Source organism: Perca flavescens, chromosome 11 (genome assembly GCF_004354835.1).
Source record: "Perca flavescens isolate YP-PL-M2 chromosome 11, PFLA_1.0, whole genome shotgun sequence".
Lineage (NCBI taxonomy): Eukaryota > Metazoa > Chordata > Actinopteri > Perciformes > Percidae > Perca > Perca flavescens.
The window spans coordinates 15,206,566-15,228,872 of record NC_041341.1 but is presented as its reverse complement, the minus strand read 5'-3'; the positions used below and the strand labels follow the sequence as shown (position 1 = coordinate 15,228,872).

The window sequence follows — 22,307 nt, the reverse complement described above, 5'->3', positions numbered from 1 at the left end:
ACACACACACACACACACACACACACACACACACACACACATGCACTCACTCACTCTCACACACGCACATACATACACACACTGGAGGACTCAGGTTTCAATGCAGGTTATTGAAAGGGACAGGCATGCCCTGAGTGCCACACGTGGGCACCGGGTGGTCAGAGGAGAACAGAGGTTGGCAGGACCCAACCTTTCACTGCCCAAGCTTTCACTATGGAGAGAAATCACTAGCCAGGCTTAGCAATAGCCTGCCAGGGCCTGCCCACACACTCTCTTCTCTGTGTGCAAAGTGCTATGTGGAAACTGTGCTCCTGCATGCACGCTGTGTATGTGACTGAGCGTGTGAAAAAGTATGTGTGCACGTCTGTAAGTATTAATCCTCCGGTGTATGTGTGTTTGTACTGTATGCATGCACGTGTTTCTGCACAGTGGACAGAACAGCTGGTTCAAGAAGGAGGTCAGCCATTGTCAACAGGAACACAGACTTTGCATGTTTGTCTGTGAAAAACAAAGCAGTCTGTAGTCTTCTTGAGTTACACGCCGGTTTGGCCACATAGAGGAAGAATGTGCATTCTGTGTTGACACAACACATGTGCTCTAAAAGACATCTGCAGTGCAATTGCAGTGCAACAGAAGCTGACAGCACTTCTTTGAAACATATCAGTCAACTGTGTTGTTGTATTTCTTCCTTTTTTTTATTTGAACGTGTGCACTGTGAGTGTAGAAAGATTTGCTTTATGTAATTTAGTATCCACATTTACACAACCAGTCATCCAAAGAGCATCAGAAAAGAGAAGTGTAAGGGCGGAGGATGGGAGTGCCTATCGCTTCCATTCAAGGTATCCATATATAAATAAATGAGTGAAAGGAGAGAGTGTCATGTGCTTCTTGGGCAGCCTCCTCCATATTCATGCGTTTCCCTGGGGACGGGTGGATAGGCTATTGTGGGAGAACACGAGTGAAAGAGAAGAAGACAGTTCGAGAGAGAGGAGAGGGCTAGAAGGTGTGTGTGTGTGTGTGTGTGTGTGTGTGTGTGTGTGTGTGTGTGTGTGTGTGTGTGTGTGTGTGTTGGGGTTTAGGGGCTGTGTTAGAAAGGTTGTCTCTGCTGAAGTTTGGCTTGTCCCCAAGGACCACCTGCTCTGGTCCAGAGCAGGTGGAGAAAGGGGAGGGGGGTGAGCCAAGGGGTAGTATCCTCGGACAGGTACAGGAATGCCCAATGGGCAGTCTTCCAGTACACACACATAGTCACACACACTGCCTTTCCTGTTTTCTTGATAAATCCACTATTACTCTAGGTCTGTTTAAGAACAATGTAGCTTCTTTGCTGTGTTGAAACGATCTGTTATGACCTTGTTTCCTATGCAAAATTAAAAAGATGTGTTTGTGTTTGCATTGTGGGAAACCCTTGTTGTAGGTGACACACATACTCCTTCACTCCCTCGCTCTCGTGCTCGTGGAGAGCAGCAGATGAAGACGGGGACAGAAGAAAGGGGGAAGCAAATGAAGTAAAACAGAGGTCAGCTCTGTTTGAAATCGTTCTCAGCTGTACTTCCTATTTCTCTCTGCTGCTTTGGGAGACATAAACAGACACATTCACACAGCCATGATGCCGCGGTGACACAGGGTTCAAGGCAGTGTGAGTTTGCTCCTGGGCTCACATGAGAAAGTACAATGAATCGATTCTCACAAAACAGCTACTGTATGACACATGTGGCCGGATATGTGGTATTAAAGACATAAAGATAAATTGTTTATGCAAATAAATACACCCTACTTACACCGTTCTTATTTTCTACAGATTCTGTCACATTTGTTGTCTTCTAAACTGAGAAAGTTATAACTTCAACCTGTTATAACTATACATAACAGAAATGTGAACCAGTTGATCTCTAGTTGCTGATTTTGAACACACCAGTTGATCTAGTGTGGGCACAGTGATCTTTTACTATATATTTACACATACAGTAAGCCTGCTGATATGAATAGCAACTTAACACTGTTAGTAGCATCTTTCAGAAGCAAAGCAGAATAAGTTTCTCAACCAACAGAGAAGCATGAAAATCAGTCAACTCCAGGTAAAACACAACAAGCTATGAGTTTTTATTTAATTTTTTTTACATGACAAGAGTGACACGGGAAATCTTAAAATTGATTATTGTATTTAAGGCTGCAACAAAACATTGTGTTCATCGTCGAATACTTAGTCAGTTATCTTTACGATTAATCGCTTAGCCTTTGTATGTCAAAAAGTAGTAAAAAATGTATATCGCAGTTTCCCAGAGACAAACGATGCCTTCAAATGTCAAATTTTCTTACAAGGATGTATACTCATTGTTCAGAATGAAACTTTATTGCTATATCTCTTTATTTTATCCAGTTTTATTTTTATTATGCTTAAATGTTATTTCCTCTCACTGAATTTATCATCTAAGTGTATTTTAAAGTTTGTAACTGTAAGGACTGAAGCTTACTAATCAATAGCATGTCTCACAGTGGGAAATTTCTATGAGTACCCAAAATGGTTCATACCAGAAATCTGTCACAACTATCAGCAGCAGTGGAAAAACGGTTGATGTACGTTAAATGAATTAATTCATGATGATGAGTAATCGTCGTTCGTTCTTTGTTTTAGAACCTATTCTACTTCCTAAATTATATCATAATCATGGAGTCACTTTTTGGATGAAGTCAGAATGTAAACATCCGCCTCATCTGCGAGATGTCTGAGTGTTTTCACTGTAAATCCTGACTCAACACACACACACACACACACACACACACACACACACACACACACACACACAGCCTAGTGCGTCTCACTATCTTTGTGGGGACCCATCATTGACATAATGCATTCCCTAGCCCCTTACCCAAACCTTAACCATCACAACTAAATGCCTAACCTTAACCCTTACCCTCAACCTAACCATAACCTAATTCTAACCCTAATCCTAAAACCAAGTCTTAACCCTCAAACAGCCCTTTAAACTTATGGGGTCCAGCATTTTGGCCCCACAAAGCTGTCAGGACCCCACAAGTATACTGGACTCCTGGTTTTTGGACCCCACGAATGTAGTTAAACGAGAACACACACACACACACACACACACACACACATACACGCACACACAAAATACATCCGATTCTAGATGCTTGTCTGCATTTCTCTGTTAAATTAGTAGATGGCCTGATAATCTCATCAATCAATTCTAATTACAATTTACTGTTTTTTCAACTTCATTAATAGACATATTTCTCTAAATGTTTATTTTTGACGTCACTTTGCAATAAGATATTTTCTGAATTTAGACAAAGAGAGAGAGAGAGAGAGAGAGAGTAAGAGATGGGGGGGGGGGGGTTTAGAGGAGTTGGAGTCCACTTCATATCTGATCCGTGTGCTCATTTCCTGTACAGCTTCAGATTGGCAGTAAGCCAAGAGCAACAGGTGATCTGTATGGATGTGTGTTTTGCTGTATTTCTGTGTATTTGTGTAGCCTGTGTGTAGCTATCTTGATTGCAATGCGTATATATCTGAGCCTGCATTTGACAAATCGTGCTTCAGTGAAACACTGAGAGACAGGAAGTGGGTTGTGTGTGGTGGAGACAGTTCAGTGGAGGGCCTGTCTGGCCCTGCTCCTCTTTCAAATCCCTCTAACATGACCAAAGCTGTTCCTTTTGTACACTCCCTCCTTCCTCTCTCCCCCGTCACCCTCGTACCTTTTCTTTGTCAATATCCACAGCAGAGACTCTGAGACCTGAAAGAAAAGCAACTATGCTCCATCACAGCTGACATAGCCCCTTTCGATATATCCCACAGATATCACTCCTCCCTTCTAGTAAACCGAGATGTTCTTGTTTTCTGTCATTGCTGTATCTTTCTCTTTCTTGCTTATTTGTTGTGTGCAGCAGTCATGTGTGAGAAAGTTGCTCGCTGCTAAGCGTGAGACATGAACTACTGACCATCAACCACAATCTTTTAGTTCCTTCCTGGATTTCTTTTTATTTTTGTGTGTTTGAGTTTGTGTTTGTGTGTGTGTGTGTGTGTGTGTGTGTGTGTGTGTGTGTGTGTGTGTGTGTGTGTGTGTGTGTGTGTGTGTGTGTGTGTGTGTAACATTATATTCAGAGAAGTGATGCGTGAACACATTTAAGATTTGGACACTACACAGCAAATACTCACACAAACACTCTGGCATGCAAAGGCACAGATACTCTTTGCTGAAGGGCTTCACTGTTGGAAATGACACATTATTAATCAACAGGGATATTGACTTGTTAATGGAGAGGAAATGTCATGCCAAAATGTATTGATGACAGAAATAGCTCAGGAGTCATTAACCTCATTGAACAACATTGAGATAAAACTCCACCTAAGAGTGATGTGTCGGAGCGAAAACAATACCAGCCTTCTTACCTCATCTACTTCCTCAGTTACTGTACAGCAGTGTTGCACTGCCACCTGCTGGCAAAGCTACTGTTGCACTACCTTACATGGTAGTTGTCTGTATGTGTCATATACTAATCTTTATAGGATACTGTTTTTCCAGTTGGTACCAACTGTAAACAGGAAACTAACATACTTGACTGTTTTATACCAACAAAAGAAATATATAATACTTGCGCCTGTGGATGTCAATTGGTTTGTACATGCATTTCTCTATACTGAACGTGCACATGCAGCTCAGCACAACATATTTCCAAAGTATACTAAGGCGACCAAAATACTTCATACACATCTCAGGATCAACTGTCCCAACAAAAAAATGGTGTCCCTCATAATACAATGACCTAAACAACTGGTAGCATTACAATATGTCTCACTATTGTTTTATTGTTGTTGTTTTTTTGCATAAATGGGATGGCACCTCTTCAGTGCATAGGTTGTGCTGAATTACAGTATATGGCACAGTGTAATATGTTTCAGTCAGCTTTATTTTGCTTAACTACTGTAAATAGCATTTTTTGCCGACAGCTAGACACTGCCACTAAACTTTACAAAGAAAAAGCTGTGTGTAGCTTTTCAATGTCCTATTGTGCATAGCAAAGTATGGGACTAGTTTTGACTTTGCTTTATGTTGTCACTTCTTCAGTATGAATACATTACATACTCAAAACCTGGTTAGAATGATAATGTTGATGTCATCGTCGCAGTCTAATAATGCTTTTATGTTGATTCTCTTTCTCCCATTGCAGTTCCATGTCCCCGTTCAGTATTGACAGCATACGGCGCCCCCGGAGGTCAGAGTCACCAGATTCCAAAAAGAGAAGAATTCACAGATGTGACTTTGAGGGCTGCAATAAGGTGTACACCAAAAGCTCACATTTAAAAGCACACCGGAGGACACATACAGGTCAGTAGGTCTGAGTCTGTATGCTTAAGTGGTTTTTATTTTATTATGTTGTCAGCTCAAGCTGTCAGTGATGACATTTACATGTTCAGAAAGTCACACTCTTATATTGGGTTAGGCAGCACCATGAGCTTTGCACATATGTAACACAGGTAATAATGTGCTATGGTTGCACTAAAAACCATTTGAGAATTTTAATCTGGAACAGGTCAAAGGTCAATGCCAAATCAAGACTGAGACCAGAGCAATTTTAAAAAGACAATAAAGTGCATACTATTCATTCTAAATCTGGAAATAAATATCTAAAAATCAAGTAAAAATTAGCATACGGTAGATGTGAACCTACTCTTCATAATCTTTTTAAGCATTTTTGTAGTCAATACCTGTGAAATAACTAAAATTTGTGTACGTATGTATGACACCTTCACACATTGGTTTTAACTGGACCAAACATCAATACATTGACACATTTGTCATGTACAGTAGCTTGAGTGGAAGTAAAAGGGAAAACTAGCCAGACCTGAATAAAAATAAGCACAAAACAAGTCCAAGATATCAATAAAACGTCCTTCCTGGTTTGCTCAGTTGGTAGAGTAGGCGCACATATATAGAGGTTTACTCCTCGACGCTGCGGCAGCCTTTTGCTGCATGTCATTCCCTCTCTCTCCCCTTTCATGTCTTCGTCTGTCCTTTTGAAATAAAGGGCCTAAAAATGCCCCAAAAAATTATCTAAAAAAATAAAAATAAAAGTATAACTGCTACAAGGAAGGTTTACCTCCTCAGATTCTGTGCACGTGCATGTCTTTTACAAGTGTGAAAACTAATGTAACGATCATTTAGTTAAACATATAGATGGCATATTGTCCTTATGAGCCACACAAGCAAACTGTCCTGTGGAAATAAAGGCCTAAAATGCCCCCCAAAATAATCTTAATAAAAATGAATAAAGCATCCTTAAGGCCGGACTCAAAACTGAGACCATGATCTTGAGAAACCTTCTTACAGGTGCCTAACTTATTCTGATACTGAGCTGGCGATTGTGGCATGTAAACACTGTTGTCCTTTTTGTTCAGTTTTTGTCACTCAGACTCACACAGAAGAACATCTTGATGCCATGTTAGGGAGGCAGAATTGTTAACAGTGTAATTGTAAGGAATGTCAAAAAAAAGACAGCCATCACTTCTAGGAACATCATTAATATTGTTCAGTCAAACACAAATGGGACAGCTTTTGGCACATTTTCTCTTAGGTCTACATCTGTAATGCATTATATCGATATATGTGCCTACAGTGCAACAACACGTGCAGTATAATGTTGCCTAATAGTTGCTAACACATTTAATAATTAATGTTATGTGATGTCCTATAATAGCAGTTGTAAAGCATTATGTATGGTCATGATACTTTCGAAGGGCAAAAATCTCAGTTTCTTATAATCACTTACTCTCTTATACCGTAACGATGGGAATCTGTGGTTATGACTGCCATGAGGCCTTCCTGATAGCTTATTGCCTGCTTTAAAGGACCAAAGTATTTTAGGGGGATCTATATACAAAAATGGAATCGTTGTGTTTTTGTTAACTTAGAATGAACCCTTCATATCTACAAGGGAGCGGTTCCTCTTCCACGGAGAACGCCAATGTAGCACCACCATGTTTCTACAGTAGCCCAGAACAGACAAACACTGGCTCTCGAGAGTGCCTTTTACGTTTCTTACCTTACGTTACCGGAAGGCCACCGTAGGTTCTACTTCACTGTTGCAACGGGAGGGGTGAGGGAATGGATATTCAGTTGGTTGCAATCTGCAACCTCACCTCTAGAGGTTACTAAATCATACACACTGGTCCTGTGTATACTGATTTTTCATCCCAGAACAATTGGAAAATCTATTGGCAGACTCTTGAACCTTGTTTGAGTTGTCTAATCCATCAAGTCAGCAATAATTTGGGTCAAAGTACCATTATTGTTATGAGGCCTAAGTATGTCCACAGTACTAACCGTGCACTGTGTTTTCTGTCTTTCTCTGCAGGGGAAAAGCCATACAAATGCACCTGGGACGGCTGCACGTGGAAGTTTGCCCGCTCTGATGAGCTGACGAGGCATTACAGAAAACACACAGGGGTGAAGCCCTTCAAGTGTGCAGACTGTGACCGCAGCTTCTCCAGATCTGACCACTTGGCCCTGCACCGACGGAGACACATGCTGGTGTGAATAAGATGGAGAGAGATAAAGAGAGAGAGAGAGAGAGAGAAAGAGAAAGAGAGAGAGAGAGAGAGAGAGAGAGAGATCAAAAGAACAGACACACACAAACACAGGCAGCCGGGGGAGCGGGCTCTCCCTATGAATGTTTTTCAGCTGGCCTGGACGCACACACGTACACATACATAGACACACACACAGACACACACACACACACACACACACACACACACACTCTCTCTCTCATCCGTCATAAGGAGAGAAGATGGAGAGGTGCACAAAGCTTGTGGAGCACAAAACAGGGTCACTTTTGGATCCTCTTTGGGTTGGAAGGAATAGACGGCAGGATCTGTTATTGTTATTCTTTGGAGTATAATAGGGAACTGTCTTTTACAGCACTGTTTGTAAATGTTTCACTTTGATTTTTAAAGATAAACTCACACTCTTTATTTGGACAAAAAAATATATATATAATGCAGTCTGATTTGTGACCAGCAGAGGACGGCATTTAATCACAGATAGTTTCCTTTGCCTCCTGGCGCCTGCTGTTATAGCCGAGGCATCCCATATAGAAGCTCAAAGAGGGCTGGACTTTCACCTGTCTCGCAGCCAGCAAACGGCAAATGACATTAACTCAAATAGCCACAGCCTGAATGGATTAACCTCATCTACACGTCTACTTTTACAGATATTCATTGCTTTATTTCAAACAATTTAAACTGGACAAGCACACCTTCACACCAGCAAAGAAACACACCGTTTATGACCCACTCACAGGGCCGGACAACCCCAAATCTCATCAGTGCTATTCTTTATGTTGAGCCTCTTGAAAGCATTTCTTTAAAAAAAAATATTTGGTGGAATTTGTGCTGTGATTAGCAATCAGTAAAGTGCAATCTTAAAGGATAAATATACTTTCAGTATGACAACGTTTTGTTTATTGAATCTTGCTTTTTTTCTTTTTAAATGCCTGCTTATTGCTTATGTTTGACTCAGAAAAATACAACCCCTCATGTACAGTGAACTTTGAAACAATCAGAGGAGATTTCTAGTATGTGAAAAAAAATTAGAGGCACCTTACAGACTCATGCTTTTTATTCTGTCCCGATTGATCTTTTTTTTTTATTATTATTATTCAGCTCTGTTTTCTCAGCTGGGTTTGACAGTGAAAGGAACTTGCGTTGTGGTTTTGCACAACGGCACTTGAACCATGAGCTGAAACTGACATCAGCTGCAGTGTTACAGGGATAGTGTGCTACCTGATGTACAATACAGAAGAGCAATACATACTGAACAAATTGATGAGAAGGAACGCCAACCTCCTCGTTGTTCTGTTTGCTGATGTCAATACAGGAGGAGAAGTTTCGAACTGGGCCAACTCCTCACTCTGTACCATGACTCCCTCTGTTTGATTGGTTCGTAGCTCCAGCACAAGGCTCCACTCTGATGTGTCTCAGTTAGGGAGTTACTCTGAATCATTTTATTTTGTTTTGTTTGTCTCGAATACAGAAAGTCACTTGAAATGTTTCACCTCAGACCAGATATATGATGTGATTTACCTGAGATTTGGCTACATATAATGCTTAAAACAATTGAGGAATCACATATGCATACATACAAAGTACATAGAATTAAAACAATACACATGCATGTACAGTACATACATGAATTAATTATGTAAGTACAGTAAGACTACGTTTTAGATGCAGTTCCTGGCAGAAATATTTTACCTCTTAGAGAACATCACTTAACCTTAATCAGGAAATTTAATTAAAAAGTTTTTTTATAGTCATAATGACAGATATGTTTCCAAGTATTTTCAGTACTCTTCATGCTGTGTAAGACCTGCACACATAAACTCAGAGCATCAAGCCATCCCATATTATTTGATAGTGCTGCTAAATGCATTTATTGGACCGAAGCCAGTAAAAAGAAATGGCAACCTTTTTGATAATAGCACCTTGAAAACCACTCACTCACACACTCATGCACATGTGCACACACACCTGCACACTTTGCATTGAACATCCTCACTTTCAGTAAAGTAGCCAAATCCAGGAAGTCATTTCCACACATGCACCCAATGTATGTGATACCCATTTGATGTAATGGAGAATGGTAATGTATGTTATCATTATTTATGTATATTCTTTGCACACATGTCATTATGCCCAGTTGTATTATCATTTTGGCAAAAGCATATCAGCACCTTGTTTGTTTATTAGTATGATTTCAAATTATTTTATTTCAGATGTCAATTTATAAACAATAATCATGATCATATTTTATCCTCCATATAATGTATAAGAGCATTTTATTATTGAGGGGCCCTTCATCTTTTCATACAAGTCTTTTTCTTCTGTAAAAAGGATCTTTTGAAATGTTGTAATATATGTGATAGTGAAGATAAAAGTTATTACAAAGTTCTACAGCCTGTATATACATTTGAAAAATAGGGCTTTTGATTAGTAGATGCAGAAAATACATTTATACATGTAAAGTCTTTTTTCAGAGACTGTAATTTATCTAATTTGATATACAGTGAAATGGGGCTAATGGTATCCATCATGTAAATTATCAGATGTGATGTTATAGAACAGTTTGCTTTCTTTGGTTTGTGGTTAAATAAGTTCATGATCAAATCATTTTTATTCCCAAGGCTGAAGTGTTTGCTATATTCAACAAGTTATTTATATACATTGACCATATTAAGGTACTCAATTCCCTGTGTTGCTATTTTGCTATACCCGGACAAGAAATTACATGGATCAAGCACATATCAACAACATGTGTACTCTCGTATTCAGTTATGAAGTTGCATGCCTTAATACACCAGTTTTTGCTAGATTCAATTAGACTTGAATATGGTGTCTCCACAGGACAGAGTGTATTATAATTCCCTTCAGCATCGCTTTCCTCATTTAAAAAGCATAATTTTGTTACGGTAACCAGGGTCAAAGTTATGCAATAATAATGAATAGTGCCTCATATTGCAAACTTGTAATATCAACTGCTCTGTGCAGAGTTCGGATTTCAACATGTTTGTTCAAATTAATAAATATCCAATGGGAAACCATACATTTTGAAGAAAAAAAAAGCACAGACAACATTATGCAAGTCGGACCTTTAATGTTTAACTTTCTTTTTGCACTGAGCCTTATGTCATGTGTCAAATGCAGCATCCTCCCATACCACTTTCACAGGCTGTTTATAGCTTGTGTTATTCCTTTGCTTGCAATAAGTCACTTCCTCTAAGTTGGAACAAAAGTGAGTTACAATGATGTTTCATACAATGGTGTTCATCACAGGAACTCAACATGGAATATAATGAGGAATCTTGTGTCTGGCATTCCGGCTGTAGAGCGACGTCTTTGTTAATGAATTCTGGTCATACAATTCTCTTCAGTTCAATATCTATTTTACTTTCTGTGTAACATCCGCTTTTGATTTCCTGGTTTTGAAAATTTAAGTAGTAAAGCCAATGCCTATGTTTCAAGTTTGCTGATATTACGTACAGTAATCGTTGTTCCTGTATTTATGTAAAGTGAGTGTAGTGTAAATATATTCTGATCTTTTCATTCTTACCGTTAAAAAAAAAAAAGTTGTGATATTGCTCAGCATTGCTTCAAAAGGGAGATTCTGCTCATGGAATTCCACATCTGTAAAAGAAATTTTTAATCCTGATATTTTTCAAAACTTCGAGAACAGGTGTCCTTTTTTTCTGTTACGCTTTTTCTTTTCTTCAAGAGTTGTTTAAGTATCCAGTCAGTGTTTTTGCCTTTTTCTCTGTATTTTTCATATGGATGGAGCTGTGAAATTAAAATAAGTTCAAACATATACATGTATATTAATATGAATGGAGGCATGAAGGTTAATAAAGTTGCATTTTGTATGTAACACACTGGTATGGAGCTAGTTGCTGTCTGTGACTGAGATGGATGGTATGCGGTTTCGATGTCACTTAGACATCTGAGTACTGTACTCACATTCTCAGGCATTCAGAAACCTAATCTTGGTATTAGTGAAGACATTATAGATGATATACAGTACAGTAGCTTGTACACAGAGTACAGTACATCTGAACACTACAAGAAGTAGGAAAGAATATTGGACAACCATTGATTCACCTGCTTATATAAATATACAGCCTAGTCAAAAAAAATCTTTTGTACCTGAAAATCCTTGATCACATATTTAAACATTCAGGTAAAACGTGATGTTGCTCTTTGTAATATAATATTGCTTTATCATCTAGTACCAACAGAGAGTGGTATTTTAAGACCTGGTATGTTTTAACACGCTATGTTGTGAATACAGTTTCTGAGAAAAGGTTGCGCTTAAAAGAAAACGCCCAGTACATCCTGTACGGCACTCTATTATAACAGGATCTGGATGGATGCTTCTGTCAGCCAGCAAAGGATTCAGATGATTACAATAACAAGCTTTCAATTCCCACTCCGCTTTGCATTTCGATGTGCAGTGTATCACACGTGTGATTTATCACTCACGAGAGCCTATACTGTGTAGGGTATACTGAACAAGCAAAGAGAAGTACATGAGTAAATAAGAGTGATACTATAACAATCTCCACAGGGGACTTGCTCCACTCAGGACAAGTTCAGACAACTTCTCTGGTTTGTTCAGTCTTTCTTGGCACCTTTTGTCAGCACCTCTGCTATGACTCATATAAGGATAATTTCCAACAATTAAAACAACAAAAGAAGTCATCTTGTAGGTTATGTACATAAAGGGTGTTCCTGAATAACTACCAAACACTGTAGCCAAATCACATGCTGTTCCACTGAGAACCAAAAAGAAGTGGAACAGCAAATATGATCGAACTCTGGGAAATGTGAAGGAGGAATCACTTTTTTTTATGCAATCACTTAAATTGCAAAAAATACATCTGTCGAATTTTGCAAATATTTCACAAGCATGCCTGTTCTCTTGTTTCCTCTTTTTTAAGTGGTTGTCTAGCAATGCTCATCCTTTATTTATAATCAGAACATACTTTACATTTTCAAAATGTAATTCTAACTTAAAAAGTAAGGTGATGTATGCAAATATTGTAAAATAATAACTCAAATCCACATCCATGCCACCTGGTTAAACTTTAACAATAAGCTGTGGTATATGGATGAATAAAAACTATAAAATGCTGAATGTGTTACAAACAGAAGGACCCATACAGAAGATTAAATTACTGTAGTACCTACAATGTGAAAGCCTAACTTTTTTTTTTTTTTTAAAAAAAAAAACAAATCAGACATTAAAAAAGAAATATTCAACACAAAACTTTTATTTGCACTGAGGGTCACATGGCTTCATAGCACATTTTATCAATTTAGGCTACATCTTCATGTTATGAAGCTATGACACAAAATATTGTTACGCCATGTCAAAATATCTGTGTGTATATATATATTTTAAAAGTATTGCAATAATTCACTGGCACATACTCCACTGAGCTGCTATCTTGGCTGGAGAAAGTGATGACAGTGTAGACTGTAACAATACTCTATAATTTGATGCTTCTTAGTCTTAGCCAGAAAATAAAAATAAACAGTCTCTGCAATAAAAAACAAAAGTTTAAAATCTTTATACACACAACAATCACCAGATTGTATCCTTAAACACCAGATAAAAAATATAAACATCTTAACAAATTATTTGTCCAACCCGACTCTATAATTATAAAGAAACTTGGTCATAAATAGAGATTGCTATAGAGTGGAAATAAGGAGGGGCAGCCAACATACAGAATCATTTAAGTAGAGTAGAGTACCTGATAAAAGAACATTGTCCCAACGGGGCAGCTTCGTTTTTCATTCGTCCAAAAAAAGTAGTTAAAGGCACTTTCAAATGGTATTGGAATACATGGATAGTAGTCAAAGAAACCAAAAAGCTTACACAGATGTTCAGACTGGCAGGGGCCAAGTCTAAGTCTGAAAGAAATCTCAGGCTCACTTTGTAACTACTTATGAAGACAAACTGTCAGTAATATGGTATTCCTTCAGATAATTTGCAACCTAAACAAAGTCGAAAGATTGAGTCTAAATTTGACCTGCTGCTGAAATGTCACACTGTACTCAAAAGTTATTCATTTTGTTTGATCATGAATCTCTTAACCACCACTGCTGCGTGGCTGAAATTAACATGGGACAAAACAAGCCCAACATAATACGTAGAACCTTTTCAATAATTAAATAACATCATGCAGAGTCCATAGAAAACAAACAAGAACCATTTGGATTTATCTCTGCAACTGCCTGAAAGACATTTAACACTTTCTGTAAGGACGATATGTTACCATACAGTATAGGGGGCATAGATATAGAACATTCATAATGCTGTCCAAATAAATATGATTAATATCTCAAACCCATTATCTTCCTTTCATTTCAGTGTTATGAGTAAATATAGATTTTGTTTTGAGTTATCCTCATTGGCAGAGTGACCCATAAATCTGGCAGTGTTAAAGTCATGCTGTAAGCGCTGCACTCACCACACGGCTTGCAAACAACGCTCATCCCAATATTTATTCCTCCTACTGTGTCTTTTAGTAAATCCCCAACTTATTTACGTACAACTTTAACTAACTGCTGTTACTTTCTAACACACACACACACACTATCAATCCTTTGACCTGCTGACTAAAACAACATATTCTTTGACCTTCCAGTTAAGAGCAGTACTATATCTGCACTCACAGTATGGCCATTTGCTATTAACGTTAATTTAATAAATGACACGGTACCATGTTGATATGATCTGTACAATGAAAAACTTGAAAAAAATAGACACTTGAAGTTGTTCATGTTCTTTGCAGTGCAACATAATCCAATGAAAATAAAGGCTGAATATTATTTCATTATCACATTTGGTTAATGATTTTTGACTGACATCTTTGCAAATGTCCCCCAATATTGGGGCATATTTGTGGAAATAAAGTAAGGCAACAGTAATATTTAACCTTTTTACAATAAAAGAAACAATTATTTGTGGGCCAGCACTGCTAAGAATGTCTCCACTGGGGAGGGAGTGAAATTATCCACAGTTTTTAATTTGTTTGTTTGCTGATATGTAAGTGCTGGTTCTTTGTCCATGTTTACTGAAAAGAAAAAAAAAATGTTGGCTTGATTTGCATGAGAGGGTTTTCTAGCTCTGGTGTCTCTTCATGTGCAGGGCCAGGTGATCAGAGCGGGAGAAACAGCGGCTACACACGCCACACTGGAAAGGCTTCACCCCGGTGTGTTTCCTGAAATGGCGAGTCAGCTCATCAGAACGGGCGAAGCGCCACTCACATCCCTCCCAGGAGCACTGGTACGGCTTCTCTCCTTCAGCAGACGATAGAAAAAGAAGCAAAATGAAGCTACGGTAGATGGACAACACATATTTGGATATGAGGATCGTTTCCCTAAATAAATAACATTACTTAAAAGTATGTATTCTACATATCTCAGATGACTAACAAGTGAGTTTCAATGAGGAAAAAGCTGATACTTTTCCTTACACGCAACTCAACTTTGAGCCATAAATCACAGCGTGTCCTGTCTTTTTCCCTGCCGCCTTTATGAGAGCTATAGGGTTTATGTGATTTGACAGCAGTGAGATGTGGGCCAGGTCTGTCAGCAGACAGAATGCATCTGCATGCCAAGTACTTTTTTTCTGCCTGGCAACATCACCACTTTCACCCCAAAATAAGAAGTGCGACTCAAAACATTTTACCTGTGTGGGTCCGTAGATGGGCTTTTAAATGAGAAGACTTGGTGTATACTTTCCTGCACCCTAAAGGGAAAAAAAGGTCATTAAGATCGGTATGCTGTGCTCCCACTTGGATTTGAATTTTAGCGTTGCAAAACTCTAAATTCAACTTTATTGTTGTGCAAACTGAGCAGAAGTCTTACCTGGAACATCACAGTGGTGAATCCGCCGTCTCTCCAGATCAGGATTATTCCTTCTGTTGTACCTAACTGAAGCCGACTGGGCCAACACTGGGGACAGTGGGCCAACACCTGGCGTCATCTGACCTGGTGTTAGGCTTGAACGCTGGACTGGCGCAGGACCTGGGCTTTGGACTAATCCACGATTGGAATTCTGGTCTGGGCACTGGATTGGAGCTACACTAGAAATTTGTCCTGAATCAATGGGATTATGGGTCTGAAAAGTTAACTTGGAGGCGATGCTGGCTTCGTAGGAGGGAGGTGGGGACAGATTGTGAAGAACCTCCTTCCCCCTTTCTGGACTCGGGGGATCAGAGTTTGGCGGAGAGGGCGGCAAATAGGTTGGTCTCTGCTGATGGCCTAAGTGTCGATTAAATGGAAAACATTCATTCTGAGGACTGCTTGTGGGTTTAGCAGAATTCTGCACTGGGCCTACATGGACGTTCCCAATAGGAAGACTTAATGGGGCCATGGGGATGGAGTTCAGCTGTGACCCATGAACGAGCTGCTCCAAATCAGAGTTCAAAAGTTGAAACAGGGGGACATCCTGGAAATCTGGCACTTCCTGTTTGATAAAAAATGTACCGCTAGCTGTGTCGGCTGCACTAAAAACACCTGTGTATTCTGGGAGTGTTAGCGGCCCTCCGTTGTTGCCCTGACAGCTGGGGTGCATCAGAGAGTGTGACGGCTCTGTTTTGATCGGTCTCATAGTCCTGCAGAGACCAGGGTGCAGGTATGGGATGTCAGGAAGGAGCAGGCTCATGTTGGCGCTGTACGGGGAGGCAAAGTCCTCGCTGAAAGGCGGCTCTGGCATCAGAGCGCTGTCCCTGCACAACATTTTGGAATTCACTATGTCCTGTTGGTGCGGAGACAGGTAGTCCATGTCAGATTTACCCTGGAAAACAGAAGAGAAGAAAATGCATAAAGTTGTCTTAATCCAAATGCAATGGTGTCATCTAATTTATTCAGGCTCTCACATGTTATTAATGTATAAGATAGTTTCCTTGAACACTTGATATAAGCAGTTAGGATGGACCCTGAACGCCTCAGCAGTGTTTTTCTTCTTATGAAAAATAATGACTGCAATAGCCAAAAAAGACCAGTTTAATGCAAAACCAGAAATACCCACTATTATCCACTGATGCCAAAGCACCATAAAACTTACAAAACAAACAAAACTAACTGGTGTTAATAAATGTGGGGGGATGCATTTGGGGCCTGTACTTGTGTACACACGGTCACATCAAAAAAGCCCCCCACCACCACCCCCCTTTTACAAGCAGCAGACGCCCTTCTGAAACGCTCCAGCCTAAGCTGTTTGGAAATACATGGCTGAAATTAGAACATCCAGTTGCTCTGCAGCGCTATGCATCTCTTCCTCACAAGTTTCGGGAGCGGGTGCAACGTTTCACATCCCAGCCATGCCCTGCTGAATGTCAGCATCAATACCACATTCAATGCGAATTTTCCGTCACGTGCTGGGGCACTATAGCTGTGAATATTACAACACACAAACACACAGGCCTGCCTGCCTCCAATATTAGGCTTACATCTTTACGTGAAATCGGTCTTTTTACGTGAAATCCAGCACGCATCATAACCATTGTGACGCTCTAAGGCAGATGCAAGAAGAAGGAAAAAAAAAATGCAATCCCCTACCAAATTATAATCATGAAAAGAGGAAGTCCCGGGGATCGCATCCCTCGTGTTACAGAGCACTTGTCCATGATCTTCACCTCTCAGACCGTCGGCTGTCAGTGGCGCGGTGGTTGTATGAAGAAACTGCGCGTCCTGCCCCGGAGCAACCCAAACATTATTCCTCACGGCAGCGGCCATAAAAGCAGAGGTACAGTCTAACTATCCGAAATCGTTGACAAATAAATTAAGCATAGGTATTGTTTTGTTTCGAAACAATCTGTACGAGCAAGAGAGCCAGCTGTCAAACGTTCATTCTCCCTATTTTTCGCTTGTCAAATTACGCAACTGCGTGATATCAGCGCGTCTGCAGGGCGGGGCGGAACATGTAGAAAATAAACAGGACAACTAGGCGATCGAGAAACACGTAATGTGTAATGAACGTTGTGGTTGTGTGATGAGCTGAAATGACTGAAGGTAGAAATAACACTAAACACTTAGGGGGTAAAGAGGCAGTTGAGGAAGTGTCAAGTGTTTGTATCCATAAAGGAGCAGCGTATTCGCAGACTTGAGAATAAAGTGATAATTGGTTTAATCAGAGCAGCAGTGTTCCTCAGGATCATGCGAAACAGGCTGAGTGGCTTCATTAACTTTCACATGACTCGTATTTGTTTGAGAGCCAAAGACATGTAGGGTTAGAAAAATAAAACTTGAATTAAATGCAGATTTGTTCACATTTTAATACACAAGGTTGGTTCAGTCATGTTTGACCTTTTTAGACCTCTATTGACACATTCAAAATGATGATTTATCCGCTCCTCAGCTGCCACCACAGTGAATCAAGTTAGTACAGTACAATTTTCCACTCAATTTTGGATGCAGTTTTTTGATTTTATTTAGAGCCTCCAGCACGCTTGGGTCCTGGTCTGGCATGTTAAAAACGCCACTGCAGTGCAGCTGTCTGTCAGGACTGCATACTTGATGCCAACATTTCTGAGCCGGCAGTGAAGCCTGCACACATACTGGCAGGGGATGTTTACGTCAAAATAGCTCAGCATTTCACTCAAATACATGGGGTGTCACACTTAAATGAAGCAATGATGATCTCTACCAAAGCTGCATGTAGTCCTCTTAACTTTTCACAATGTTAAAACCAAACTAAACTGCAAATGCTGCATTCATGAGGCACTTTTGCAATTGCAATTTCTACTCATTACATACCTTTTGTCGTGACCTTGTTTGAATTTTGAGATATGATGTATTTATCTGCCTTTTTTGTTCTTGTTCTACATCCTTGGATATATACTATAGATAGCTGGCTCAGCAATGAAAAACAGTCGGTAACCTAAATCTTCCAGCCGTCTTAAGATCACAGTGACAGCAGCTTTATACCTCAGCTTAACACGGAACTCACTTGTCAGGGTTGTGTTTTTTTTCCCACACAGGTGTATGAAGTACTACCCTATGTCGATGATTGTGTCAGTGCAACATGCTGGAACTGGAAACACAGGTATGCAACAGCATTGTCACGGATGTAAGGCTAAGCAGCATTTTATTCTTCGATTTTTTAATTATGTGACATTTACTGCCACTCCCTTCCATGTTTTCCTTTAGGCAGTTTTTGTCCTCTTATTGAGATGTTGTAACTGCACCCACTGTAGACTTGACTGAACACGTTTTAAATGTGAGAATCTCTGAGGTTAGACAGGGTCACAGGGTTTTAAAAAAGCTGTTGATGTGTATGTGTGTGTATGTGTCATATGAAATAACATTTTTACCACTCATACACTGAAAAGTCATATTCATCCACTGCTATTTACTTGGGAATGAAACGTGACAGGTCTTTGCTGTCCAGGCCTGTCAGCTGTGAAACTTCATGACCGATGATCAAAGTCTTATGAAATCCCTATCTCAAAACTATTATAACTATTATCTCATGGCCTTCTCCTAACTCACTGTAATTTGTTATATTTGTTTTAATCATGATATCATTTTACTTCTTATAATTTAAATTCTTATTTTATTCTTTTTTTGTTGTTGTTCTTCTGTCAATCCTTGTTTTGCTGCAAAGCACTTTGCAATGTTTTGGAAACACGCATTATAAATGCATTTACATTAGCACCATTATTTGATATTGTGTTTCTACTTCTACTAATTGTTTTTGATTATGTGATGATATTTTTTCGGGTGCCACACAATAGAAATTCTTCAAAGCACTAATGTTATCCAAATGAGCGTTCACCACGAAAGTGCTCACATGTTCATATTTTACACAATGCAGTCAAAAAAACCCCAAAAAAAACAGAGACATATTCAAATGACTGCTGATCATCCAATTAGGGGCTGATTGATTGCATGTCATGTGCTGACCTTTCAGAGTGCAATTTAAATCCATGGATGTCTCAGCTCCAAGAGGAGCAACTGTCATTCTTGGCCGTGGCTCTTCCTGCACAGCGAATGTGAGCCGAGCCCTCCTCCATATCCCCCGTATTAAAACCTCACAATATGCCCAACAACTGCACAGCGGAGGAGAGAGAATGCACGGTATGTGCTTACAGCATCACAACTCCTCTCTCCTCTCACATGGACTAATATGGCCAAGCCAAGAGGGGATAGGACAATAAACACATGCAGCACATTGCTACTGTAAGCACAGTGTGCTTTTATTTTGATTTTGAAAGGGTAGAATAACTTTCGATGAGCAGATCAAATTATTGGGTGTTTGGTTGTGAAATAAATGCAATGACTGATAGTTGGCATATTTGTGTGCAGCTATGTCATCTTTGTTTGTCTGTAAATAATCTTAAATGCTCTGGCATTCAGTGTAACACAAGAAATACAAACAAATCTTGTGCTCTATATATAGTCTATCTTCAAGCAGGTGCTTGGCACTCCCACCAGAGGGCAATGGTCAGCTACAGTGGAACTTCATTTTTGGATTTACGTACTGTAGCTTTGTACTGCTGAACCATCAAATTAACACTGTTAATGCATTCCAGTTTTATATTGTGTATAATTAGCTTCTATAGCCAGTGAGCGGAAACAGCAATAGGATGCTTTTTTAATGCAATCAATTGACACTTTCACTTAGTGCGATTAAGAGGTTTCTGAATAAGATTGTTTTGTCTTCATGTGTTTTTGATGGCACATACAAATTTATTTTAAAACACTGATTATTTTCGTTGTAAATAAAAATTTTAACATATGCATGGCACAATAACTATTATTTTTAAATAGCTTGCTTAATACACATTTGTTTCTATATTCTCTTTAAAACTTCAAGTAGGCACTCAGAAGTATAATTTATTTGATGTCAGTTTTACAAAGCCTGCCCTTGAAAAAAAAAAAAATCAATAATTTCTTCTTTGGCTTTATTATTTCGTCTCAAGTTTGGCTGTGTTACAAGCTTGCCTTGTTGACTCTGTACAGCATTTATCTGATCTGACACAGTTTCATTAGGCATTAGTAATCATTTCCATAGCACACAACATTAGAGTACTCCTGTTTGTAAAACAGCAGATGAGGCTAATGCCGTCCTCTGGGGAGAAATTCAATATAATTTGTTAATTAAATGGAATAATTTAATTACAGTAACTTAGAAAGCATTCATCAATATAATTGTTTCTGGAGCCACCATTATAATTGAGGTTTAAGTGAAAACAAGTCAGTTTCTAATGTTGGTAATGTGCTGACATAGTTCACCCACCCTCCATTTGTTCCTCTCTCTGATCTTCCACCATGCCGTTTCTCCACAGCGTTTTCGTTTGATAGCCAGCCATACCACATCAGCAAGACCAAAACATTTATTACAGCCATTTAATTTAAACTCTCTACAGGCACGGACAAGAAGACAGAGATGATAGCACAGCCACACTGAAAGACTCTCGCTGTTCAGCTTCTAATCTGATCCTCTCTGCTGCCCTTTCATAAAGACACCAGAGTATTACCCTGACTCCAAACATACCTCTGCCATTTAAACTGTCTTGGATTTCACCACAAAGGCGACCAAATAGAGTCTGATTCATTCTTCAGGGCCAAATAATAAAACATAATTTTAGTCTAATCTGCCTAAAGAATGTCCTCTGTTTGAAGTTGACAGTGCTCTATCTTCTGGGAGAAATAATTGCCTTTTGAGTACAGCAGGAGAGGCCACTGAGGTAAGCCTGTCGAGGGTCTGCACCTTACAGGTGTGCCCTTGGATAGACAACCCCCTCGTTGTTCTGGAGAGAGAGAGAGAGAGAGAGAGAGAGAGAGAGAGAGAGAGAGAGAGAGAGAGAGAGAGAGAGAGAGAGAGAGAGAGAGAGAGAGAGAGAGAGAGAGAGAGAGAGAGAGAGAGAGAGAGAGAGAGAGAGATGGAGAAAGCCAGACTGAAAGAATTCATCTGCCAGTTGAAACTTTACAAGGCACCGGCATAGCAGCACCACTGCATTCTCAGATCACTGTGAGGCCAAAGTGAAGTGAACAAAGACACACTGATCTCCAGTAATTCCTCCTGTCCTGATACAGCTGACAAATTCTTGTGAATAGAGTTGTATCATTTTGTTGAACAGGTTTGTGAAATTGACCTGGTTGTAATCTGTTTGATTTGGACAACTGCATTCGTGACAAAGTTACTGACAGTTATTGTCTAGAAATGTAAACGGCACTCCTCATATTGTGCAGGCTTTGTGTGCTTACAGAAGCAAATTTCAATACATCTGCCAAGTTTGCCTACATGGACATCGAAATCCTGTGCGGCCATTGATTATGAAGTTAAACAATAATTTCGGAGTCATTTTTGTGAAATTATATCCATTTATCAGCAGTAAAACGTGGCTTATTTTGAAGCCTTCTGTCTAAGACAAACTGAATCTCTGCTTCATTTGTCAAACTTCCCCCTGATTTTTAATGGGGCCTATTAATTGAGCAGAGAAATCTGTCCCTTTCTGAACATGGCATTGAAAGCTGCTGAACAGCTGTCCCAGCTCTGGAGAATCATATGGAAGAATGCATTATCGGCCTTGTTTGAATATTCCCTTAGATTTGGAATAATCAGGCAGCTATTCAGCAGTGAGATGGCCATGCACAGATGCCAAAGCACAGCTGAGGGGAACACAATGGTGTAATGCCGCACACAAACACACAAAACCAACAGCATGAAAAAAACGTGAATAATGCAGGTGTGCTTTATTTCTGTACAGTGTGC

General features: G+C 39.5%; 2 protein-coding genes across 10 annotated transcripts in view; one reads left to right on the top strand and one right to left on the bottom strand.

The window, feature by feature from the left end:
- The window catches only part of klf12b (Kruppel like factor 12b), a 41,279-nt gene extending 29,834 nt beyond the window's left edge, over nucleotides 1-11,445 (top strand). For all 5 annotated transcript variants that reach the window (XM_028591152.1, XM_028591153.1, XM_028591154.1 and 2 more), the window contains 2 exons: nucleotides 5,191-5,348; nucleotides 7,375-11,445. In XM_028591152.1, coding sequence (XP_028446953.1) covers nucleotides 5,191-5,348; nucleotides 7,375-7,556 — 340 coding nt within the window. In that variant the 3' untranslated portion in view covers nucleotides 7,557-11,445. The remainder of the gene's footprint in view (nucleotides 1-5,190; nucleotides 5,349-7,374) is intronic.
- Nucleotides 11,446-13,128: 1,683 nt separating this feature from the next.
- klf5b (Kruppel like factor 5b) lies at nucleotides 13,129-18,467 on the bottom strand. Of its 5 annotated transcripts, none has more exons than XM_028590810.1 (4): nucleotides 18,344-18,467; nucleotides 15,452-16,382; nucleotides 15,273-15,332; nucleotides 13,129-14,881 (listed from the first exon to the last, which is right to left on the bottom strand). In XM_028590810.1, the coding sequence occupies exons 2-4, from the start codon at nucleotides 16,368-16,370 to the stop codon at nucleotides 14,703-14,705; spliced, it is 1,158 nt and encodes a 385-aa protein (XP_028446611.1). In that variant the 5' UTR covers nucleotides 16,371-16,382; nucleotides 18,344-18,467; the 3' UTR covers nucleotides 13,129-14,702. The 5 variants fall into 5 exon arrangements, with proteins under 5 accessions (XP_028446611.1, XP_028446609.1, XP_028446612.1 ...); XM_028590808.1 differs by lacking the exon at nucleotides 18,344-18,467 and adding an exon at nucleotides 17,147-17,478; XM_028590811.1 differs by lacking the exon at nucleotides 18,344-18,467 and adding an exon at nucleotides 17,224-17,307.
- Nucleotides 18,468-22,307: the final 3,840 nt, after the last annotated feature.

Excerpts from the sequence above, each read along its gene's own strand:
- klf5b (XM_028590808.1), bottom strand. The coding sequence starts at position 17,323 with ATGGCCGCTGCCGTGAGGAATAATGTTTGGGTTGCTCCGGGGCAGGAC. Across the intron at positions 16,383-17,146 it reads CTTTTCATGATTATAATTTG|GGTAAATCTGACATGGACTA; the intron begins GTAGGGGATTGC and ends TCTGTTTTCCAG. Across the intron at positions 15,333-15,451 it reads TCACCACTGTGATGTTCCAG|GGTGCAGGAAAGTATACACC; the intron begins GTAAGACTTCTG and ends TTTTCCCTTTAG.